At 45.7% G+C, this 23,131-nt stretch overlaps 1 protein-coding gene across 1 annotated transcript in view; it reads right to left on the bottom strand.

Annotated features, from left to right (window-relative positions):
• The window catches only part of COL7A1 (collagen type VII alpha 1 chain), a 215,617-nt gene that overhangs the window by 23,639 nt on the left and 168,847 nt on the right, over window positions 1-23,131 (bottom strand). The window contains exons 85-102 of the mRNA XM_063941553.1: window positions 22,412-22,447; window positions 21,871-21,897; window positions 20,703-20,735; window positions 20,228-20,290; window positions 19,715-19,750; window positions 19,538-19,618; window positions 18,680-18,748; window positions 18,552-18,587; window positions 9,473-9,514; window positions 9,222-9,266; window positions 7,787-7,831; window positions 4,888-4,923; window positions 4,726-4,785; window positions 2,928-3,053; window positions 1,136-1,207; window positions 866-901; window positions 484-543; window positions 136-180 (exon numbers count right to left, since the gene is read on the bottom strand). Of these exons, the coding sequence (XP_063797623.1) occupies window positions 136-180; window positions 484-543; window positions 866-901; window positions 1,136-1,207; window positions 2,928-3,053; window positions 4,726-4,785; window positions 4,888-4,923; window positions 7,787-7,831; window positions 9,222-9,266; window positions 9,473-9,514; window positions 18,552-18,587; window positions 18,680-18,748; window positions 19,538-19,618; window positions 19,715-19,750; window positions 20,228-20,290; window positions 20,703-20,735; window positions 21,871-21,897; window positions 22,412-22,447 (948 nt within the window). The remainder of the gene's footprint in view (window positions 1-135; window positions 181-483; window positions 544-865; window positions 902-1,135; window positions 1,208-2,927; window positions 3,054-4,725; window positions 4,786-4,887; window positions 4,924-7,786; window positions 7,832-9,221; window positions 9,267-9,472; window positions 9,515-18,551; window positions 18,588-18,679; window positions 18,749-19,537; window positions 19,619-19,714; window positions 19,751-20,227; window positions 20,291-20,702; window positions 20,736-21,870; window positions 21,898-22,411; window positions 22,448-23,131) is intronic.

Below are 23,131 nucleotides of genomic sequence, written 5' to 3'. Positions count from 1 at the left end.
CTATTTCCTATGGTGACAATGGCCTGAGCCAGTATTCATTAAGGTAAATTAAGGAGGCAGCAGAAATGCTATAAAGTCAAAGACACAAAGAGCAAACAGATCTCTGACCATCACAGATCATCTCTGGGTACTTACTGCGAGGCCACGGTCTCCTTCTGACCCAGGACGGCCATCTTCTCCCTGCAAGTACAAGAATGGAAATGTTGAGGACTCATGAATGAAGTGAGCACAATTAAGCAACCAATTGTTCTGCTGTCCCAGCATGCCTGTCAGAGACTAGCCTGGCTTGCTAGGACTAAGTCATGCCCAACAGCTGGTGAGACATAGGTTGTCTACACCATGATCTTTATTGCAGGTGGATGTTGCATCTAGTTAGCTAGAAGCGTCCATAGTTGCAACTGCTTTACACTCAGAAGTAAACCCATAAGTTCTACTCAGCAATAGATTGAGGCCAGTATAAGGTTATGTATAGAGAAATCATACCCTCGGTCCTGGATCTCCTCTCTCGCCTCTAGGACCCAACTGGCCAATTCCTGCATCTCCCTAAAGAAGACGACAATACAAAGTCAGCACAATCAGTAAATGTGGTAAGTCATGTGCAATCTATATATGTGGATGTTAATGTTACCACTGGGGGGCGCTGTGGTATTTCTTCTTACATTACGAATGCACTTATTTGTATGGCAGAGCTTTAATGAACAGTCGTCAAAGAATAACGTACAAATACTCTTCATTTACCCAAGATCAGTACCGAGTCTTTAATATATCCAAAAGAGTCAAAAGGAAGTTTACTATCAATGTTATACATAAGAACATCCTAATAACACTGACAGGTGACTGATTTCATAAGTCTTCTGGACCATACCTTGTCGCCCTTTGCTCCTGCGGATCCTGGGGGTCCCTTAAATTAAACAACAGCATTAATATGTCTATTTGTTTAAACATCATAAAGGTATGCCAAAGTGTATCTAGTTTTGTGTGTTATTATAATTAAATGACAAAGGCGATTGCTATGTAACATACATATCCAGTGACATCTATGTAGTATAGCCACGTAAAGGTTCCACAAAGTGTTTTGTGCCATGTTCTGGCTCTACTTCTGTAGTATAGGAGTCAGGTGATAGAAGGTCCTTACCATCGGTCCTGAGGGCCCCGGTGGCCCCTGGGGTCCCGGATTACCTTCTCTTCCAGGGAAACCAATCAAACCCTAAATAACAGATGATAATAACAAGCCCACATAAACATGTTTAACTGAATTATATACATATTCTATTGGCTCACAAGTATGTGTTCTAGATTTCATGAGCTGCTTTCATTGTTGCATTGGAAGATACAGAGGTAGATTTGCTAATGGGCAGTTTGTCTCACGGAGAATTTTAAAAATGGTAACAGAAATAAATGCTAATCAAGCCTGTTTTAGCATTTAATTGCAATTTATGCAATGATAGAATAAAACGTTATATACATTTTTGCAGTACAGGAAATGCAATGTTCACCAATTTTTAATTTTACATTGCATTTAAAAACATTTATATATTTTTTAATCAAATTACAATGTCATACATTTGTATGTTCTGTATATTTTCTCATGCAATTTGAACTAATAATGGGAATTAATCTTAAGATTTAAATAACGATGATTTATTTTATGCTTTCACATAACAGTTACTTTTATTGATAATACAGTCTGACTAATATATATTTGAGTTTTCCAATAATTGAATAAAACGGTGCTGTGTAACGCAAGGCAACCAATCTTAGTCATTATACTTAATAGTGTGCAGTTATACTGTATTTCATACTAAGGGGTATATGTAATGGGTTGGGTATGAAATGCTGGCAGTCACATGACCAACTGCAGCATCCCAACAGTGAGAATCCTGACACTGGATGGGGGTAAATATTTTACCCTTCTCCCCTCCCCTAACCCCCCCCCCCCCCCCTTCCTCCTAACTGCCTAACTTTTTCCCTCTCAGGCCCTAACCTCCACACCGATACTCACCTTCGGGTTGGTTTTACAGCCATTCTCGGATGACATTCCGAACCTCGGTAAATGCTATTACATATACCCCTAAATGAGAATTTTTATGTCTGTTTGTTTTGTACTCATAGGGGGTCATTCCGAGTTGTTCGCTCATTGCCGATTTTCGCAATGGAGCGATTAAGGCGAAAATGCGCATGCGCATGGTACGCAGTGCGCATGCGCTAAGTATTTTAGCTCAAAACTTAGTAGATTTACTCACGTCCGAATGAAGAATTTTCATTGTTGAAGTGATCGGAGTGTGATTGACAGGAAGTGGTTGTTTCTGGGCGGAAACTGACCGTTTTCAGGGAGTGTGCGGAAAAACGCAGGCGTGCCAGGATAAAACGCGGGACTGTCTGGAGAAACGGTGGAGTGGCTGGCCGAACGCAGGGCGTGTGTGTGACGTCAAACCAGGAACGAAACGGGCTGAGCTGATCGCAGTGTAGGAGTAAGTCTCGAGCTACTCAGAAACTGCTAAGAATTTTCTATTCGCAATTCTGCTAATATTTCGTTCGCAATTCTGCTAAGCGAAGATACACTCCCAGAGGGCGGCGGCCTAGCGTGTGCAATGCTGCTAAAAGCAGCTAGCGAGCGAACAACTCGGAATTACCCCCCTAGTCAGTTGTAACTTTAAACTGACAGATAATTATCCAAATAATTTTATCAAAATTGTTTCCTAACAAATAAAATTGCAATGTTCCTATTTTTGTTGTTGTTGTGATGTTTCTCTTCTATTTACTAATAAAGGAGGATTATTTAAATATTTTTTTCAAATATATTCAAAAATCATACAGTTGTAATGCATTATTTAGTCATTTTCATGTTATTTTGTAAAACTGCATTACTTTTCTCTCTAACTCAATAGACATGTTATGTAGCAGATTATGTTTTGGGGCAACCTTACCCTCTCTCCTGGTGGGCCGGAGGGTCCGAGCTGTCCAGGTTCTCCTCTTGCACCTGGCTGGCCAGGGACCCCTCCAGTCCCCTGCAGACCAGGGGGGCCAGATGGACCGGGCAATCCAACGTCACCCTAAAAGAACCGTCTCATTACTCAGCTGGATTTTGTATGAACTGTGAATAATGTTCAGACCAAATAGTCACTTAATTAAGTGAATTTCAACAAACTTTTTCTGCCTTCTACCTCTCTTCGATGCAAACAGAAAAAGTTATTTGCAAAGCGCATACAATATTCTGTCTAGCAAACTACTGTACCTCCTCTTCACACTCGCAGTACCAGCACCTCAGGGTGCAGAGGGGTGGAAAAAGCTTTAGGGGTGCACAGTGCAAATGTGTAAAACCAGCCATGGAAGCCCAGCCGCCTATTCCATTAGCAACACTCCTTTTAATCAAATATACTAAATATACCTAAAATATTGCTCAGTTTATCCTCATCTTATATCGCCTTACGGGTAATGGGACATCAGGACTGTCTCTATTAGAGACGACACTTGTGTGTGAAGCACCTTGCTATGCGTGCACCTGGAAATTCGCTCAACATGTCGCAGAGTAAAAGTGTGAGGCCAGAGCTGATCTTCGTCATCTCTTAGTTGGTGCAAAATTCAAGTGCATGGCAAGGAAGACCCCAAAAATGCCACCACTCCACCCCTTCTATCTCATTGCAATAATCTCATTCTGCAAACTGAAGTCTGCAAAAACGAGGTGCACACTGCGCTTACTCTGAGCTTCACCAGGATATCCGACACAACTTTTTCTCATTGCATGTGCAAACTGCAATTCTTCTGAGAATGCTTCCTCCTGCTCTGTAAAGAAAGCTATGCATGCCTACTTACATCTGGGTGTGTCTGCTTAACAGTTTGTTACTAACAAGGTAATGATGGTGAATATGACATAGAATCCTTAGGCACTCTCCATCTTCCTAGTCCTGATGACCCCGCCCCCTTGCCATGATGTCATTACATAACACGTGATAGGGACGGGGCCGGCCTACACCACATTTTTGTCTGGCTATGGCCCTGTATTTATGCATTTTGTTTTGGAGAGGGATGATAAGGGATGACGCAGCATGAAGGGCGCACATGCGCAGTACGGAAGCCAGGTCCAAACCTGGAAATTAAGTGATAGCGATTACCCAACATCTCCCCCTTCATAAATAGCCACAACAATACATTCGAAATCACCATGATATGCAGCAATAATTCCATTCTTGAAAAAGGTGTTTACACCGAAACGCGTTGATTGGAGATCGTGCTCTTTTTGTGGACTACAGAGGGGAAATTCCTTTAGAGGGGCTGAATAAGCTTACTGCAGTGGTGCCGAGCATTTCAGCCCCAGGACCTTATCTGCTTCATCAGCTAGCCCACCTCAGCACCAGCACATGGTGAGACTCATCCTGAACTTTGTTCTGAAATACCCGCAGTCCACTTAGAATATATATATGAGTTGTATATCAGTTTGGTATTGAATCCATCTACGCACAGCTGATGTAATAATTGTAACCTTGCATGATATTTTGATATCTAAAACTCATTATATATCGTTCATGCTTTTTAATTATGTTCATTATTTTTTATTTGTGATGCTGTTTATTGTTCATCATATTATGAAGTATTAAATAATAATTTTTAAAAACAATAAAAGATGTCTTCTCTTGAGGAAATCCCGGGTTTTTTTTTAGCACCTATTACAGTAAGTCAACCTACTGTATAGAAGTTTATCCACCTCCATATGGAAATATAAATTACCTTCAAACCTTGTGGTCCTATCTGTCCTGCAGGCCCCGGCAAGCCAATGCCGGTCTCACCCTATAAATGTAGAAGGTTATAACAAATGTATCAGACTCCATACATGCCAGTCCCTCTCGTACCCTTGCCAGATGCTCCATGTTTTACAGATCTACAACTCACCTTATCTCCTTTAGGCCCAGAGGGACCCTTGGACCCCTGCAAGAAAACCATGTAAGTGTCTTTACCATGTTTAAATTACTTTTTTAGTTTTATTTACAGTCTCAAAAATCCCCATAATCCCCAATGATACCACCCCCTCCTTTCCCATTTTCTGATTTACTATATGATATACACAGTTTTCAAAATTGCACAGATGCTTCTGTATATAAACATTAGACGATTTATTAAGAAAAAAAAAAAATATATATATATAATATAAATGAATAGACATTTGCTCTCATGAGTTCTCTTAAACAAATATAAACTAACACGTATAGAGCTCATATGGAGGACAGTACAGTCCCACTGTACCTCTAGTAATTTGTTCTGATATAAGTCTTCATTGGTCCATCATGGGATTTGCAATATCCCTGCCCAGTCCATGGTTCTGATATAAGTCTTAGGGGGTAATTCAGACCTGATCGCTAGGGTGCGTTTTTTGCATACCTGCGATCAGGTAGTCGCCGCCTACAGGGGGAGGGGGGATTCGCTGTGCAGGGGTGCGATCGCATGTGTTGTTGCTGTGCAAACATGAGTTTGTGCTGACATCAGAAACCCTCCCTCCAAACGCCTGGTCCCTCCTGCATTTCTCCGGACACTCCCTGTAAACAGTCAGTTGCCACCCACAAACGGCCTCTTCCTGTCAGTCACCTTGCGATCGCCCGTGCGATCGCTTTTTTTGCACCATCCCGTCACTATGCACCGATGCCCAGTGCAGTCATCCGATGCGCCGGCGCATTGCGGTGCATACGTATGCGCAGTACAGACCTCATTGCCCGCTGTGTGAAAACACATAGCACCGATCAGGTCTGAATTACCCCCTTTTTTGGTCCATCATGGGATTTGCACTATCCCTGCCCTGTCCATGGTTCTGATATAAGTCTTTACTGGCCCATCAAGGGATTTGCAATATCCCTGCCCTATCCATGGTGCTGATATAAGTCTTTTTACTGGTCCATCAGGAGATTTGCAATAGCCATGCCCTGTCCACAGGGCTGATATTAGGCCCTAATTCAGGTTGGACCGCAATTCGCTATCCAACCATAATTTCTGCGTTAGTCCCGCATTAAATGCGGGTGGCCGCAGTATTTGCAAACGCCTGTCTGAGATGGAGACGGAGCATTTTGGGGGTGGTGGTGGGGAAACGGAGGTGTGGCGGTGCAAGTGGGGGGCGTGGTGTGGGTGTTATCGGGGTGGCTACGTGTCGTCACATGCAGCCGCTGCGATATTAAAAATGGTGGCGGGCCTCCTGCCATCACAGCCAGGCTGTGCCAGCAGGGGACTTCCACAATTTCAGCGATCATGCTGAACCTCAATCGCAATTTTAGCATGATCGCATGGCTGGGTGGGAGTTTGCATGATGGGCGGCCTTGCCCTGCGGCCCCCAGCATGCAATCAAAAGGATTGTAAATTCTGCTGTTTAGCAGAATATATAATCCTTACTGAATAAGGTCCAGAGTCTTTACTGGCCCATCAGGGGGTTTGCAATAGCCCTGCCCTGTCCATGGTGCTGATATAAGCCTTTACTGGTCCATCAAGAGATTGCCAATAACCATGCCCTGTCCATGGTGCTGATCTAAGTCTTTACTGTTCTACCAGGGGATTGCCTATAACCATGCCCTGTCCATGGTGCTGATCTAAGTCTTTCCTGTTCCACCAGGGGATTGCCAATAGCCATGCCCTGTCCATGGTGCTGATCTACAGTAAGTCTTTCATGTTCCACCAGGAGATTGCCAATAGCCATGCCCTGTCCATGGTGCTGATCTAAGTCTTTCCTCTTCCACCAGGGTATTGCCAATAGCCATGCCCTGTCCATGGTGCTGATCTACAGTAAGTCTTTCATGTTCCACCAGGAGATTGCCAATAGCCATGCCCTGTCCATGGTGCTGATCGAAGTCTTTCCTCTTCCACCAGGGGATTGCCAATAGCCATGCCCTGTCCATGGTGCTGATCGAAGTCTTTCCTCTTCCACCAGGGGATTGCCAATAGCAATGCCCTGTCCATGGTGCTGATCTAAGTCTTTACTGTTCTACCAGGGGATTGCCAATAACCATGCCCTGTCCATGGTGCTGATCTAAGTCTTTACTGTTCTACCAGGGGATTGCCAATAACCATGCCCTGTCCATGGTGCTGATCTAAGTCTTTCCTGTTCCACCAGGGGATTGCCAATAGCCATGCCCTGTCCATGGTGCTGATATGTCTTTCCTGTTCCACCAGGAGATTGCCAATAGCCATGCCCTGTCCATGGTGCTGATATGTCTATCCTGTTCCACCAGGAGATTGCCAATAACCATGCCCTGTCCATGGTGCTGATCTAAGTCTTTCCTGTTCCACCAGGGGATTGCCAATAGCCATGCCCTGTCCATGGTGCTGATATGTCTTTCCTGTTCCACCAGGAGATTGCCAACAGCCATGCCCTGTCCATGGTGCTGATATCAATTAATGGTGCAACACCAATGAATACCCTATAAATCGGGGGCAATTCAAGTAGTGGCAGTGCAGGTGATGCCTGCGATATAATGTGCTCCTATACCATACCTACGGTAGCCCTATATTGATTACTTTAATATGCACCTCTATAAGCAACTCAGGGCTAAATCAGTGAGATGTAGGATGCCATTATCAGGGTTCCAATGCTGTTCCAGTGGCATACAGTATCTTTGCCATCGTCCGCATTTAGGGCGGAGTAAATGGTTCATTATGACACCTGCTACAAATCCTTTAAAACAGCTAAATAATGTGTTTATTGACAATATCAACACACATGAAAATTCTATTAGCACGTTCTGCAGTCATTAGTTTGTAGCACATACAGAGGCATAGTGGAGTCAGCAGGTCACCTCCAGCGTAAATAACTTACGTCTTCTCCTGGATCGCCAATTTCTCCTTTTCTCCCTGCTTCCCCCTAGTGGCAAAAGTAAGTAAGTTCATTTTCATCTACAATCATTAATACTGACTAAATGTGACAAGTGGATGTAAATTACACTGTTTATAAGATTGCTGTAGTCCTGTTCCAGCTCAAGTCCTTCGATTTAACACAATTTGTTTTTATCTTAAAAAAGATACTAAACACATTCATAATGATGTCTGAGATAAAGTTGGAATTGCGGATGGGGGTGTATTTTGTTACATACAGTAGACTTCAGTAATAATATTGAAAGAGGAACATGCTCTACTTAGATAATTTGCAGGAAATTAAATTGTTTCTCCCAGTGGCCTCCACTAGATGGCGCCCAACAGAGCAATTCAATTGTTGCTCCATTCTGGTGTGCTGAGGAGCTGGGAGACACATTTCAGTTAGTTAAGGCTAAACCTGACACTAATGGGCGTGATCGGCGCAATAAACAGCATCAATTGAATACCCGTACAATGCATGCGTTACCCAGTGTACGCACAAAGCTGCTGTTGTTTTCGGGTCACACGGTATCAGACATGTGGCAGAAAAAGTGATGGAAATTCCTGGTCAATGACTGGGAGGTGGCTGCTAGTGCCCGCAAAAAAGATCCGTTCAGTGGGTGCATTATAGGAGCATCGTGGACGCGTCAATGTGAGCAGTTGCGTTCCCAGACGCAAAGTCGCAAGCATAGGAAGCCGTAGTCAGGCAGAGTAACTGCATCTGCCATAAGGCTGTTTCAGGTTTTGATGCTGTGATCTATGGTGGCGTATAAGGATGCCCCAGTCAGTACTACGGCATGCACAACTGCTAACAGTGGGCGTCTCAGTTCTTGTATAGTTGGCCGAACGGGTGTACACTGGGGAAGGAGATTGTAGTGGCATGGGAATACAGTATTTGCATACTGAGAATCAATGCTCTGTACGTTAAATAAAAAGTCTAAATAATATTAACTAATAATAATATATGTAAAAATATATAAGAAAAAAAACCTTAAAAGCAATAAACATAAATATACATAAAAACAAAGGTTATCAAATGAGCCACTCTCCTACGCTTAATATATACATATGTGTGTGTGTGTGTGTGTGTGTGTGTGTGTGTGTGTGTGTGTTCTTATGTCATATGAATACAATAAGTCAGATTCGTGAACAAAATATAAAAATGTTGATATATATCCCAGTTCCCGATTGCCATAATAATATGTACCATATGAACAAACTGGCATCTTATCTTACCCAGAGAATGAGATACATCTATATATAGATAGATAGATAGATAGATAGACAGAAAGATAGACAGATAGATACACTGTATATACAGATATATATGCATACATATAGAATATGTAATATATATAATATTTCCCATGGGATTTTTATCCCCCATTGTCTATAATCACCTTCTCTCCTCGTAGACCCGGCAAACCTCTGTCTCCCTTTTCACCCTGTAACACAGCACATCGCATTATCACATATCACTAGAAGAAGTGGCTAGGAAGCCTTACCACTGATACAGAGTTGTACAACATCGCCACAGAGAGAAACATTGGCCCCACAGCAGTGAGGAACCAGTAAATATATCTGTTTACAGTAGACATACAGGAAATCTCTCCCAGAACTGATAACAACCTTAATTACACGATATACCCACCGGTTCTCCTGGTAGTTTGCTTGCTTGGTCTCCGGAAGCACCCTAATAGATAGGAAATGCAACAAGACACACACTGTAAAAGCCCAAATGCAATCATTAAATATGCAAAACAAAGAAATACAGAGACATTTTTTGAAAAACAAGGATATATATATATATATTACAGTCACATACTTCCCGTTACTTTAACGTTTTAAAGATTAAATAATTCTCAGTAAATAATTACTGTCAGGTGGAACTGCTAAAGGGAAGTAAAATGTTACTGATAAGCTTAATTCCCTGTAACCCAGGGCTGTAGTGAGGCTAGAGCGGCCGCACAGGGTGGGATGGTCTGGGTGTGGTACCAGCTGCACCTATTCTCGCCTGCATAACACGCCTGCTCTGGCTCACAGCTCCTGCACTGTGTTGGGAGAGATGATACGTCTTCTCCTTTAGTGCCGTTGGAAGCTGTTCTGCCTCTTGGAGCACCTGTAAGATGCTCTGAGTAACAGGCTAGTGAGCCAAATCTATGTGACTTACCCTCCTGCCCTCTGGGGTGTATAGTTATGAGGGCTTGAGCACCTTCAAGGGTTGGGTGCAGCTGCACCCTTTTATGGAGCTAGAGACCCTACTCAGAGCCTCCCCGCCAAACACACACGCCTATATAGAAATACCCCTTGCAGGAAATATATAGATGTGAAAGCAGTTTACTATCCTAATGATATAATCATATTGAGCCGTAATGACACTCAGCGCAATTACTAATACCTTGTGTATACAGATGTGACATTGTCCAGCTAACTGCCACGTCCATGAACATCGCGGCAATGATTACATGCACCTTGCCGCAACTAGTCACAGGCATGCGCACTGTCACTTGCATTCCTATGGATCCGGGGCGTACACACGTGCCGTGCACAGCCGCTGTCAGCTGAACATTGTCACATCTGTAACTACAATGTACGTGTACCCAGTTGTTTCTTGCAGCGGGAAAGGCGTGCCGTCGCACGTGGGGCCTGTTGCAGCACTTTTGCTTGCTCCTGGTGCTTAACCTCCTCCCTGTCATAAGTATACCGCTCGGGGGGCGGAGTTTCACATAATGACGCGTTTTCATTGTGACATCACAATGCAATGTGTTATTTCTAGAAACTCTGCCCCCGAGCAGAGTACTAATGATGGGGAGGAGGGGGAGCAATGGAGCAACGGCGGGCAGGAGGAGGGAGGTGCGGGCTGGTGGGCTCTGTACACACCCCTGTCAACGAGCACTACACAGACCTGGCAACTGGCATTACACAGCCCTGGCAACTAGCACTACACGCCCATGGCAACTAGCACTACACACCCCTGGCAACTAGCATTGCACACCCCTGGCAACTACAGTAGCACTACACAGCCCTGGCAACTAGCACTACACAGCCCTGCAGTGGCGTAAGTTTGTCCCAGTTGCCCGGAGGCAAGATACATTTTGGTGCCCCCCTATTTCCTATATTAAGATAAATGTGTGTGTGTGTGTGTGTGTGTGTGTGTGTGTGTGTGTGTGTGCGTGTGTGTGTTTGTGTGTGGAGTGTTCTGAAAAAAACAGAACACTGCCACAAGTTACAGCTATAATATTCACTACTGCAGCACAATGTGTGTGTGTGTGTGTGTGTGTGTGTGTGTGTGTGTGTGTGTGTGTGTGTGTGTGTGTGTGTGTGTGTGTGTGGAGTGTTCTGAAAAAAAAAATAAGAATTTACTTACCGATAATTCTATTTCTCGGAGTCCGTAGTGGATGCTGGGGTTCCTGAAAGGACCATGGGGAATAGCGGCTCCGCAGGAGACAGGGCACAAAAAGTAAAGCTTTACGATCAGGTGGTGTGTACTGGCTCCTCCCCCTATGACCCTCCTCCAAGCCTCAGTTAGGTACTGTGCCCGGACGAGCGTACACAATAAGGAAGGATTTATGAATCCCGGGTAAGACTCATACCAGCCACACCAATCACACCGTACAACCTGTGATCTAAACCCAGTTAACAGTATGATAACAGCGGAGCCTCTGAAAAGATGGCTCACAACAATAATAACCCGATTTTTGTAACTATGTACAAGTAATGCAGATAATCCGCACTTGGGATGGGCGCCCAGCATCCACTACGGACTCAGAGAAATAGAATTATCGGTAAGTAAATTCTTATTTTCTCTATCGTCCTAGTGGATGCTGGGGTTCCTGAAAGGACCATGGGGATTATACCAAAGCTCCCAAACGGGCGGGAGAGTGCGGATGACTCTGCAGCACCGAATGAGAGAACTCCAGGTCCTCCTTAGCCAGGGTATCAAATTTGTAGAATTTTACAAACGTGTTCTCCCCCGACCACGTAGCCGCTCGGCAGAGTTGTAATGCCGAGACCCCTCGGGCAGCCGCCCAAGAAGAACCCACCTTCCTTGTGGAGTGGGCTTTTACCGATTTTGGCTGTGGCAGGCCTGCCACAGAATGTGCAAGCTGAATCGTACTACAAATCCAGCGAGCAATAGTCTGCTTAGACGCAGGAGCGCCCAACTTGTTGGGAGCATATAGTATAAACAGCGAGTCAGATTTCCTGACTCCAGCTGTCCTTGAAATGTATATTTTTAAAGCTCTGACAACGTCCAACAACTTGGAGTCCTCCAAGTCGCTTGTAGCCGCAGGCACTACAATAGGTTGGTTCAGATGAAATGCTGACACCACCTTAGGGAGAAAATGCGGACGAGTCCGCAGTTCTGCCCTGTCCGAATGGAAAATCAGATATGGGCTTTTGTAAGATAAAGCTGCCAGTTCTGACACTCTCCTGGCCGAAGCCAGGGCTAGTAGCATGGTCACTTTCCATGTGAGATATTTCAAATCCACAGTTTTTAGTGGTTCAAACCAATGAGATTTGAGAAAGTCCAAAACAACATTGAGATCCCACGGTGCCACTGGAGGCACCACAGGGGGCTGTATATGCAGCACTCCCTTAACAAAAGTCTGGACTTCAGGAACTGAAGCCAATTCTTTTTGGAAGAAAATCGACAGGGCCGAAATTTGAACCTTAATAGATCCCAATTTGAGACCCATAGACAATCCTGATTGCAGGAAATGTAGGAATCGACCCAGTTGAAATTCCTCCGTCGGAGCACTCCGATCCTCGCACCACGCAACATATTTTCGCCAAATGCGGTGATAATGTTGCGCGGTTACTTCCTTCCTTGCTTTAATCAAAGTAGGAATGACTTCTTCCGGCATGCCTTTTTCCTTTAGGATCCGGCGTTCAACCGCCATGCCGTCAAACGCAGCCGCGGTAAGTCTTGAAACAGACAGGGACCCTGCTGAAGCAAGTCCCTTCTCAGAGGTAGAGGCCACGGATCTTCCGTGATCATCTCTTGAAGTTCCGGGTACCAAGTCCTTCTTGGCCAATCCGGAACCACTAGTATCGTTCTTACGCCTCTTTGCCGTATAATTCTCAATACTTTTGGTATGAGAGGCAGAGGAGGAAACACATACACCGACTGGTACACCCAAGGCGTTACCAGCGCGTCCACAGCTATTGCCTGCGGATCTCTTGACCTGGCGCAATACCTGTCCAGTTTTTTGTTGAGGCGAGACGCCATCATGTCCACCATTGGTCTTTCCCAACGGGTTACCAGCATGTGGAAAACTTCTGGATGAAGTCCCCACTCTCCCGGGTGAAGGTCGTGTCTGCTGAGGAAGTCTGCTTCCCAGTTGTCCACTCCCGGGATGAACACTGCTGACAGTGCTATCACATGATTCTCTGCCCAGCGAAGAATCCTTGCAGCTTCTGCCATTGCACTCCTGCTTCTTGTGCCGCCCTGTCTGTTCACATGGGCGACTGCCGTGATGTTGTCCGACTGGATCAACACCGGTTTTCCTTGAAGCAGAGGTTCTGCCTGGCTTAGAGCATTGTAGATTGCTCTTAGTTCCAGAATGTTTATGTGAAGAGACGTTTCCAGGCTCGACCACACGCCCTGGAAGTTTCTTCCTTGTGTGACTGCTCCCCAGCCTCTCAGGCTGGCGTCCGTGGTCACCAGGATCCAATCCTGTATGCCGAATCTGCGGCCCTCCAATAGATGAGCACTCTGCAACCACCACAGAAGAGATACCCTTGTCCTTGGAGACAGGGTTATCCGCTGGCGCATCTGAAGATGCGACCCTGACCATTTGTCCAACAGATCCCTCTGGAAAATTCTTGCGTGGAATCTGCCGAATGGAATTGCTTCGTAAGAAGCCACCATTTTTCCCAGGACTCTTGTGCATTGATGTACAGACACCTTTCCTGGTTTTAGGAGGTTCCTGACAAGCTCGGATAACTCCTTGGCTTTTTCCTCCGGGAGAAAAACCTTTTTCTGAACCGTGTCCAGAATCATCCCTAGGAACAGCAGACGTGTTGTCGGAATTAACTGGGATTTTGGAATATTCAGAATCCACCCGTGCTGTTTTAGCACTTCTTGAGACAGTGCTAATCCCATCTCTAGCTGTTCTCTGGACCTTGCCCTTATTAGGAGATCGTCCAAGTATGGGATAATTAATACGCCTTTTCTTCGAAGAAGAATCATCATCTCTGCCATTACCTTGGTAAAGACCCGAGGTGCCGTGGACAATCCGAACGGCAGCGTCTGAAACTGATAGTGACAGTTCTGTACGACGAACCTGAGGTACCCCTGGTGTGAGGGGTAAATTGGAACGTGGAGATACGCATCCTTGATGTCCAAGGATACCATAAAGTCCCCTTCTTCCAGGTTCGCTATCACTGCTCTGAGTGACTCCATCTTGAACTTGAACTTCTTTATGTACAGGTTCAAGGATTTCAGATTTAGAATAGGTCTTACCGAGCCATCCGGCTTCGGTACCACAAATAGAGTGGAATAATACCCCTTTCCTTGTTGTAAAAGGGGTACCTTGACTATCACCTGCTGAGAGTACAGCTTGTGAATGGCTTCCAAGACCGTCACCCTGTCGGAGGGGGACGTTGGTAAAGCAGACTTCAGGAAACGGCGAGGTGGATCCGTCTCTAGTTCCAACCTGTACCCCTGAGATATTATCTGCAGGATCCAGGGATCTACCTGCGAGTGAGCCCACTGCGCGCTGAAATTCTTGAGACGACCCCCCACCGCCCCCGAGTCCGCTTGAGAAGCCCCAGCGTCATGCTGAGGCTTTTGTAGAAGCGGGGGAGGGCTTCTGTTCCTGGGAAGGAGCTGCCTGTTGCTGTCTCTTCCCCCTTCCTCTGCCTCGTGGCAGATATGAATATCCCTTTGCTCTCTTGTTTTTAAAGGAACGAAAGGGCTGCGGTTGAAAAGTCGGTGTCTTTTTCTGTTGGGGAGTGACTTGAGGTAAAAAGGTGGATTTCCCGGCTGTAGCCGTGGCCACCAAATCCGATAGACCGACACCAAATAACTCCTCCCCTTTATACGGCAAAACTTCCATATGCCGTTTTGAGTCCGCATCGCCTGACCACTGTCGCGTCCATAAACTTCTTCTGGCCGAAATGGACATAGCACTTACCCGTGATGCCAGTGTGCAGATATCCCTCTGTGCATCACGCATATAAAGAAATGCATCCTTTATTTGCTCTAAAGACAGTAAAACATTGTCCCTATCCAGGGTATCAATATTTTCAATCAGGGACTCTGACCAAGCTACCCCAGCACTGCACATCCAGGCTGTCGCTATAGCTGGTCGTAGTATAACACCTGTATGTGTGTATATACTTTTTTGGATATTTTCCATCCTCCTATCTGCTGGATCTTTAAGTGCGGCCGTCTCAGGAGAGGGTAACGCCACTTGTTTTGATAAGCGTGTGAGCGCCTTGTCCACCCTAGGAGGTGTTTCCCAGCGCGCCCTAACCTCTGGCGGGAAAGGGTATAAAGCCAATAACTTCTTTGAAATTAGCATTTTTTTTTTTATCGGGGGCAACCCACGCTTCATCACACACCTCATTTAATTCATCTGATTCAGGAAAAACTATAGGTAGTTTTTTCACACCCCACATGATACCCTGTTTTGTGGTACCTGTAGTATCAGCAATATGTAACGCCTCCTTCATTGCCAAAATCATATAACGTGTGGCCCTACTGGAAAATACGGTTGATTCGTCACCGTCGCCACTGGAATCAGTGCCTGTGTCTGGGTCTGTGTCGACCGACTGAGGCAAAGGGCGTTTTACAGCCCCTGACGGTGTTTGAGGCGCCTGGACAGGCACTAATTGATTGTCCGGCCGTCTCATGTCGTCAAACGACTGCTTTAGCGTGTTGACACTATCCCGTAATTCCATAAATAAAGGCATCCATTCTGGTGTCGACCCCCTAGGAGGTGACATCCCCATATTTGGCAATTGCTCCGCCTCCACACCAATATCGTCCTCATACATGTCGACACACACGTACCGACACACAGCAGACACACAGGGAATGCTCTTAACGAAGACAGGACCCCACTAGCCCTTTGGGGAGACAGAGGGAGAGTTTGCCAGCACACACCAAAAGCGCTATATATGACAGGGATAGCCTTATAATAAGTGCTCCCTGTATAGCTGCTTTAATAATATAGTTTTGCCACAATTTTGCCCCCCCTCTCTTGTTTTACCCTGTTTCTGTAGTGCAGTGCAGGGGAGAGCCTGGGAGCCTTCCTGACCAGCGGAGCTGTGTGAGGAAAATGGCGCTGTGTGCTGAGGAGATAGGCCCCGCCCCTTTTTCGGCGGGCTCGTCTCCCGCTCTTTAGTGGATTCTGGCAGGGGTTAAATATCTCCATATAGCCCCCGGAGGCTATATGTGAGGTATTTTTAGCCAAAAAAGGTTTTCATTTGCCTCCCAGGGCGCCCCCCTCCCAGCGCCCTGCACCCTCAGTGACTGCCGTGTGAAGTGTGCTGAGAGGAAAATGGCGCACAGCTGCAGTGCTGTGCGCTACCTTAAGAAGACTGAGGAGTCTTCTGCCGCCGATTCTGGACCTCTTCTCGTTTCAGCATCTGCAAGGGGGCCGGCGGCGAGGCTCCGGTGACCATCCAGGCTGTACCTGTGATCGTCCCTCTGGAGCTAATGTCCAGTAGCCAAGAAGCCAATCCATCCTGCACGCAGGTGAGTTCACTTCTTCTCCCCTAAGTCCCTCGTTGCAGTGATCCTGTTGCCAGCAGGACTCACTGTAAAATAAAAAACCTAAGCTAAACTTTTCTAAGCAGCTCTTTAGGAGAGCCACCTAGATTGCACCCTTCTCGGCCGGGCACAAAAATCTAACTGAGGCTTGGAGGAGGGTCATAGGGGGAGGAGCCAGTACACACCACCTGATCGTAAAGCTTTACTTTTTGTGCCCTGTCTCCTGCGGAGCCGCTATTCCCCATGGTCCTTTCAGGAACCCCAGCATCCACTAGGACGATAGAGAAATTATATACTGTATTTATACATTTAATTGTCTTTTATTTTAAATCACACAATTCTTAGCAGTCATACCCAGGATTAGAACCCATGACCTGTTACACTGACAGCAGACACTTTACTGATGGAGCTATTTGCTCCTGTACAGGAAACAGGAGAATTCTAACTATATGAAGTTACGTGTAATTGTCAGAGAAGTATCTTCATATAGTTACAATTCTCATATTTCCTATACAGGAGCAAACAGCTTCATTAGTAATGTGTCTGCTTCCAGTGTAATAGGTTGTGGTTTCTAATCCTGGGTGTGTATAATAAAGAGGGTGTGATCTGTAAGGTGCAGGGACCAGTGAGGAAGGGTTCCGGTATGAAAGATAGATAGTGTCTAGTTAGACAGTCAATAGATAGACACCATATGTTATATGGACATTAGGTCGACAGGATCAAAAGGTCGACATGAAAAAGGTAGACACCATGTTTTTTGTGGTTTGTGTGGATAGTTTTGTCATCTGGGACCCCCAATTGTAGAAAGGCATACCCTTTCGGGGCTCGCTTCGCTCGCCACGCTTCGGGCACGGTGGCTCGCTGTGCTCGCCACAAGGTTTATAACCAACTCTTTGCCGACATGGATAGAGAAAGTATGAAATAATCCAAAAACATGTTACATTAAAAAAAAAAAAAAATTGTCTATCTTTTTTATGTCGACAATTTTCATGTCGACCTTTTGACCAGGTCGACCTTTTGACCATGTCGACCTTTTGCCCCTGTCGACCTTTTGACCCTGCCGACCTAATGTCTGTCTAATATATGGTGTCTATCTATTGACTGTCTAACTAGACACTGTCTATCTATCAAACGGATAGGGTGAAGAAGTCGGCCACTGAAAAGACAGCGGCAGCTATCAATTAACTTAATTCAATGGTCTCACAGAATGGGAGGAGAGGTGCCCCCCTTCAGAGCAGGAGCCCGGTGGCAGATGACTCTGTTGCCTCCCAGAGTTCTGCCTCTGCACCCCTGGCAACTAGCATTACACAGCCCTGGCAACTAGCATTACACAGCCCTGGCAAATAGCATTACAAAGCCCTGGAAAATAGCATTACACAGCCCTGAGCCCTGAGAACGAGCACTACACACGCCTGACAACTAGCACTACACACCCCTGGCAACTAGCATTGCACACCCCTGGAAACTAACATTACACACCCCTGAGCCCCTACAATGATCATGACACCCGTTCCAGAGCATGAAACCCCTGGCAACGAGCATGACACTCAGCGTGTGAAACCCTTGGCAACAAGCAGGTAATTTAAAAGTAATTAGAAGCTTTACTGTAGGGCATAATGTATCAAGGGCATTGCTACGTGTGGCATAATATGGTGCAGGGGGCATTATTGTGTGGTGCTTAATATGGTGGAATTCCCCCCCCCCCCCCTTGTGGTGGCTGTGATCTGTTGGTGCAGGGTCACAAACTGGGGAGTAAGGTAGTATTTCAGGTGAGACCACGCCCATTTTAGAGAGACCACGCCCATTTTAGCTAGGCCTTGCCGGGAGCGCGCGCACCTTTGGCATGCGCAAATATGTGGTTTTTATATCTATGGGGGGGGGACGGGACTTTTTTAATGTCAATGGGGGGGCTCACATTTTTAAATCCTGCACTGGGGGCCAAATTGGCTAGAAACAGCCCTGCCTATACCGCTTCTAGCTGCATTTAGCTATTTCTTATATTTCTTACCTTCTCTCCTTTTGGCCCAGGAGTTCCAACAACAAACTGGAAATACATCAAATGTACATGGTTTATTTCTGTGTATTGTGATAAATATATGTATATACGGCTTAGGCAATAAAATGTAGGCAATTCACCTCTCCAGGGACCCCTGGTTCTCCTACTTCTCCTTTGACTCCGGCAGGACCTGAAAGCCCTGAAATACCCTAAACGAAAACAAAAAATAAAAGTTAAATGTAAAACAAAGTGCAAAGCTGGTCAGACTTATCGCTACAAGCCATTTTATTCCATCACCAAACAAATGGATCTGTGGCTGGCGGGAAGACAAACCGTACAGATCTGGTTATACACTTGTCAGGCCTAACAATTAGATTGTCCCACACAGATGACTACATTTTTGGTCCTGCCCCATCAACATAACCAGATTGAACTTTGACCAAATTGGATGAAAATGGTCTGCCAAGATTGCAGGAGGAAAATAATTGGGACAAGATCTGGCCATACCCTGGTCTTCCCGGCTTCACCCTGTCTTTCCAACGGGTGGTCTTCAGTATGCCGGCGGTCGGGCTCCCGGCGACCAGCATACTGGCGCCGGGAGCCCGACAGCCGGCATACCGACACTTATTCTCCCTCGTGGGGGTCCACGACCCCCCTGGAGGGAGAATAAAATAATGTGGCGCGTGTAGCGCGCCAGCGTGCCCGTAGCGTGGCGAGCCCAGCGAGCCCGCAAGGGGCTCATTTGCGCTCGCCACACTGTCGGTAAGCCGGCGGTCGGGCTCCCGGCGCCGGTATGCTGGTCGCCGGGAGCCCGACCGCCGGCATATCGTAGTGAACCCCTTTCCAACCACTATTCAACTAGACTGTGTCCCAAAAATGGGATGTGCTGTTTCCTTTAAGTGCATCTATTGTTTTTAATAGATGCAAAGTCAATAAAATGAGCTGAGGAAACTGTCGTAGTGCTTGAGATAAAGAGATATCCCTGGTGGACACATTACCATCTTTCCTGGAAGTCCAGGCTCTCCATCTTTCCCAGGTATTCCATCTCTTCCGTCTCTTCCATTTTTTCCTGGTTCTCCCTGGAACAAAGACACAATAACATTACGTGTCATCTCTATCTCTCAGCAGAGCAGAAGTGGTGCTGAATTATATGAGGATCCAGTCCCAAAACATACCGCCAAACCCGCCGCTCCAGGAGGTCCTTGAGGCCCCTAGTGTTGGAAACATGAAATACACCAATTACTAATTCATACAGTCTTGCGATTAAATTATGTTTTCAGTATACAAACTTTGCGTCTGAAAACTGTGACTCGAGAGCCTATGATAATGTCCCGTGACCTCCAATAGCTCCATGTTACCCCAATCGCCATTATCCGAAAGTACAATAAAGTGCTCTCAGAGCAACCAGACATTGCTTGAGCTGAGTCAATATTCACAAGAATGCAACGTATGAATTTAACAGGAACTAGTGACATCACTGAGGCATGATTCAGTATGAGCCTCATTGATGTCATCAGTTCCTAGGTCATTGAAAATTGGTCCAGCCCAAAAAATCACAGCCACCCAGCGTGTAGGCAGTGGGTCCCAATTGATTGCATTTTTCTATTTAGTAAAAAACCCAGCTTTCTAAAGTTTGATCATCCTCATATATCGGTTAAGGTCACTGTGTTGTGTGGGTCACTACTTACCACCAATCCAGAGGGCCCTGGAAGTCCAGGTGGTCCAACGATGCCCTGAGGACCTGGCAAACCCTAGAAATCAGAACGAGACTATCACACTTATACATATACTGTCTTGTCTACACCATCATTCCGTTAAGTCAAAATATCACTTCATATGATTTAAATATTCACCAAATTTGGGGAGGTGGAATGTAGCATAGGCAAACACAGGGGGGGTTTCCAGTTACCCAGAAACCCCTCTTCCACACAGCATGGCTAGCAGCTGATCATTGGGCCTGCAGATGTCTGACGTACTGTATTACATAAACTGCACTTTGTTTTGGGCAGACTATAGCTTGTTACATGCTAATTATGCATGGACTGGCAACAATCACTCTAAAATCAAACATCTGCAAACCCCCCCTGCATTTGCCCCTGTGTAGGGTAACAAGAGCCTAGTGGGAGTTATCATCTTCAATCTTATAGGTAAGCTGTAACTCACCCTTACGCTGGGCCCCGGTTCTCCTTGATTTCCCTAGAAGCAAAAAACAAACATAAACTAATCATCATTATTATCTACATCCAAACAAATATATGGTCTGGGCAAATGGGCTCTCGCAACTCTTCCTCAGTCTTATTCAGTATGGCCACCTATTGCCTCATCGTATATGTATTATTGCAAGTCGTTGACTTGCTGTCTTCCTAATCGGTGTTGAGGTATGGAGTGCGCTCCTGCGCTACAGTAACTACATATTTAACCATTTGGTCTTCTACATATGCGTGGCGTCATCTTGCCACTGTGAAAGAGCGCCACAGTGTACCAAAGACGTGTTCCATTTACATCCTGGCTGTAGCCTGTGTTATATTCCGGTATCACCGCTGTTACACCTGCATATTCCGGTATCACCGCTGTTACAACCACATACATGAGAGGCTGTTCCTCTGTAGGGTACTGCTCAAGTTCCGCTCCCATCATCCGTCCAGCACACTGACTATAACTGTCAGCTGTACAAACCCTGCTACACTACAATAAACCATACACATGGGGGTTCATTTCGAGTTGTTCGCTCGTTGCCGATTTCCGGTATGCTGCGATTTGGTGCTAATTGCGCATGCGCAAGGCACGCAGGGCGCATGCGCTTAGTTATTTAACTAAAAACTCAGCAGATTTGCTGTGGATCCTGCTGCGCTTTTCAGTCGCTCTGCTGATCGGTGAATGATTGACAGGAAAGGGGCGTTTCTGGGTGGCAACTTAGCGTTTTCCGGGAGCGTGCTAAAAAACGCAGGCGTGTCAGGGAAAAACGCGGGAGAGTCTGGAGAAACGGGGGAGTGGCTGGCCGAACGCTGGGCGTGTTTGTGACGTCAAACCAGGAATGAAACGGACCGAGCTGATCGCAATCCGTGAGTAGGTCTGGAGCTACTCAGAAACTGCAAGGAATTATTTAGTAGCAGTTCTGCTAATCTTTCGTTCGCTATTCTGCTAAAATACACTCCCAGAGGGCGGCGGCCTAGCGTGTGCAATGCTGCTAAAAGCCGCTAGCGAGCGAACAACTTGGAATGAGGGCCATGGTTAAGAACTTGGCTGTCTGCTGTATTAGAATTCCGCTGGTGTCTACTATTTAACCTGCATTCCACCATCAAGAGCACACATATCATCAGTTATTACATACCTTTACGCCTGGAGATCCTTGAAGACCCTATAAGAGAACAGGACAGGTGAGAACGGAGACTGTCAAGACCATTGGTTGTAATCAGTTATAAATTGCATGGTTACAGCCACGTAGGGGGATATTCAATCACAGCCGGATCCTCTGGGATCCGACACTTCAGTATTCAGTAGCGGGGAGTTTCCGCCCGTTTCACCTCCCATTCCGATCATTCATTTCCGCCCTCTCTTATGGGCGAAAATGAATGGTTGAAAATGGACCGTTTTCGTCTGCGGTGGGGTCGAAAACACTTGCATGAGCAGAGATTTCGCACATCCATGTGTTTTTCGACTTGTCGGAATTTCCGACAGGGCAGAAAAAACGACACTTCAATTGAATATTGAAGTGTCGGAAAGTTCAGATTATCGGTGGAAAGTGGCATCTTTCCACCCTGTAGGAACTTTCAGTTGTAATTGAATATCCTCCATAAACTGCATGCATCTAATTAGATGGGTACATTGTGCATTGTCTAGAAACATGTAAGAATAGAAGTAAGTGTACTTACGGGAGGGCCCTGTTGCCCCGGTTCTCCTGGATTACCCTGGAAAATCATAATGAACAATTATTAAACTAAAATGACTGCACATAATCTGGCAGTGTCAAAGGATTGGCCAAATACTGATCAATGGATTATTTATATTGTGGTCATTTATACTGTACACAATCCACATTGTATCAACGTATTGGTCTTGCAGCCAGAATATAGGGGTCTATTCATAAAGCAGTGAAAAGTGTGAAGTGAGCTTTTGGAGAAGTTGCCCATGGTAACCAATCAGCTGCTCCATACAACTTTATAGAATGCAAATTAAAAATATTACTTCAATGCTGATTGGTTGCCATGGGCAACTTCTCCACAGGCTCACTTCTCCACACTTTTCACTGCTTCATGAATAGGCCCCAAAGATACATATTTGAGGCTTTATCACTGGCTTTGTATGTACTGTGAATATGATCTCATATTTCTGTGGCCAAGTTACGCAGCTCTGTCCTCCAATTGCCCCATAATAAACAGGGTCACTAGTTGACTGCATTCACCGTCAGAGGTGATTCAAATTTGGTTGGATTTTAATAATATCCTGATGTCAGCACAGGGCTGGTCTAAATTGGCCAAATGAGAATATCTGCCAGACAGTGGTATTGTATTGGCCATGGGACCATGCAATCGTCACATGACTGGGTCACATGATCAGGATATCTGTTGTACATTATTAAATATCTTTAGTAA

This window comes from Pseudophryne corroboree, chromosome 9 (assembly GCF_028390025.1).
Source record: "Pseudophryne corroboree isolate aPseCor3 chromosome 9, aPseCor3.hap2, whole genome shotgun sequence".
Lineage (NCBI taxonomy): Eukaryota > Metazoa > Chordata > Amphibia > Anura > Myobatrachidae > Pseudophryne > Pseudophryne corroboree.
This window is presented reverse-complemented; position numbering and strand designations above follow the sequence as displayed.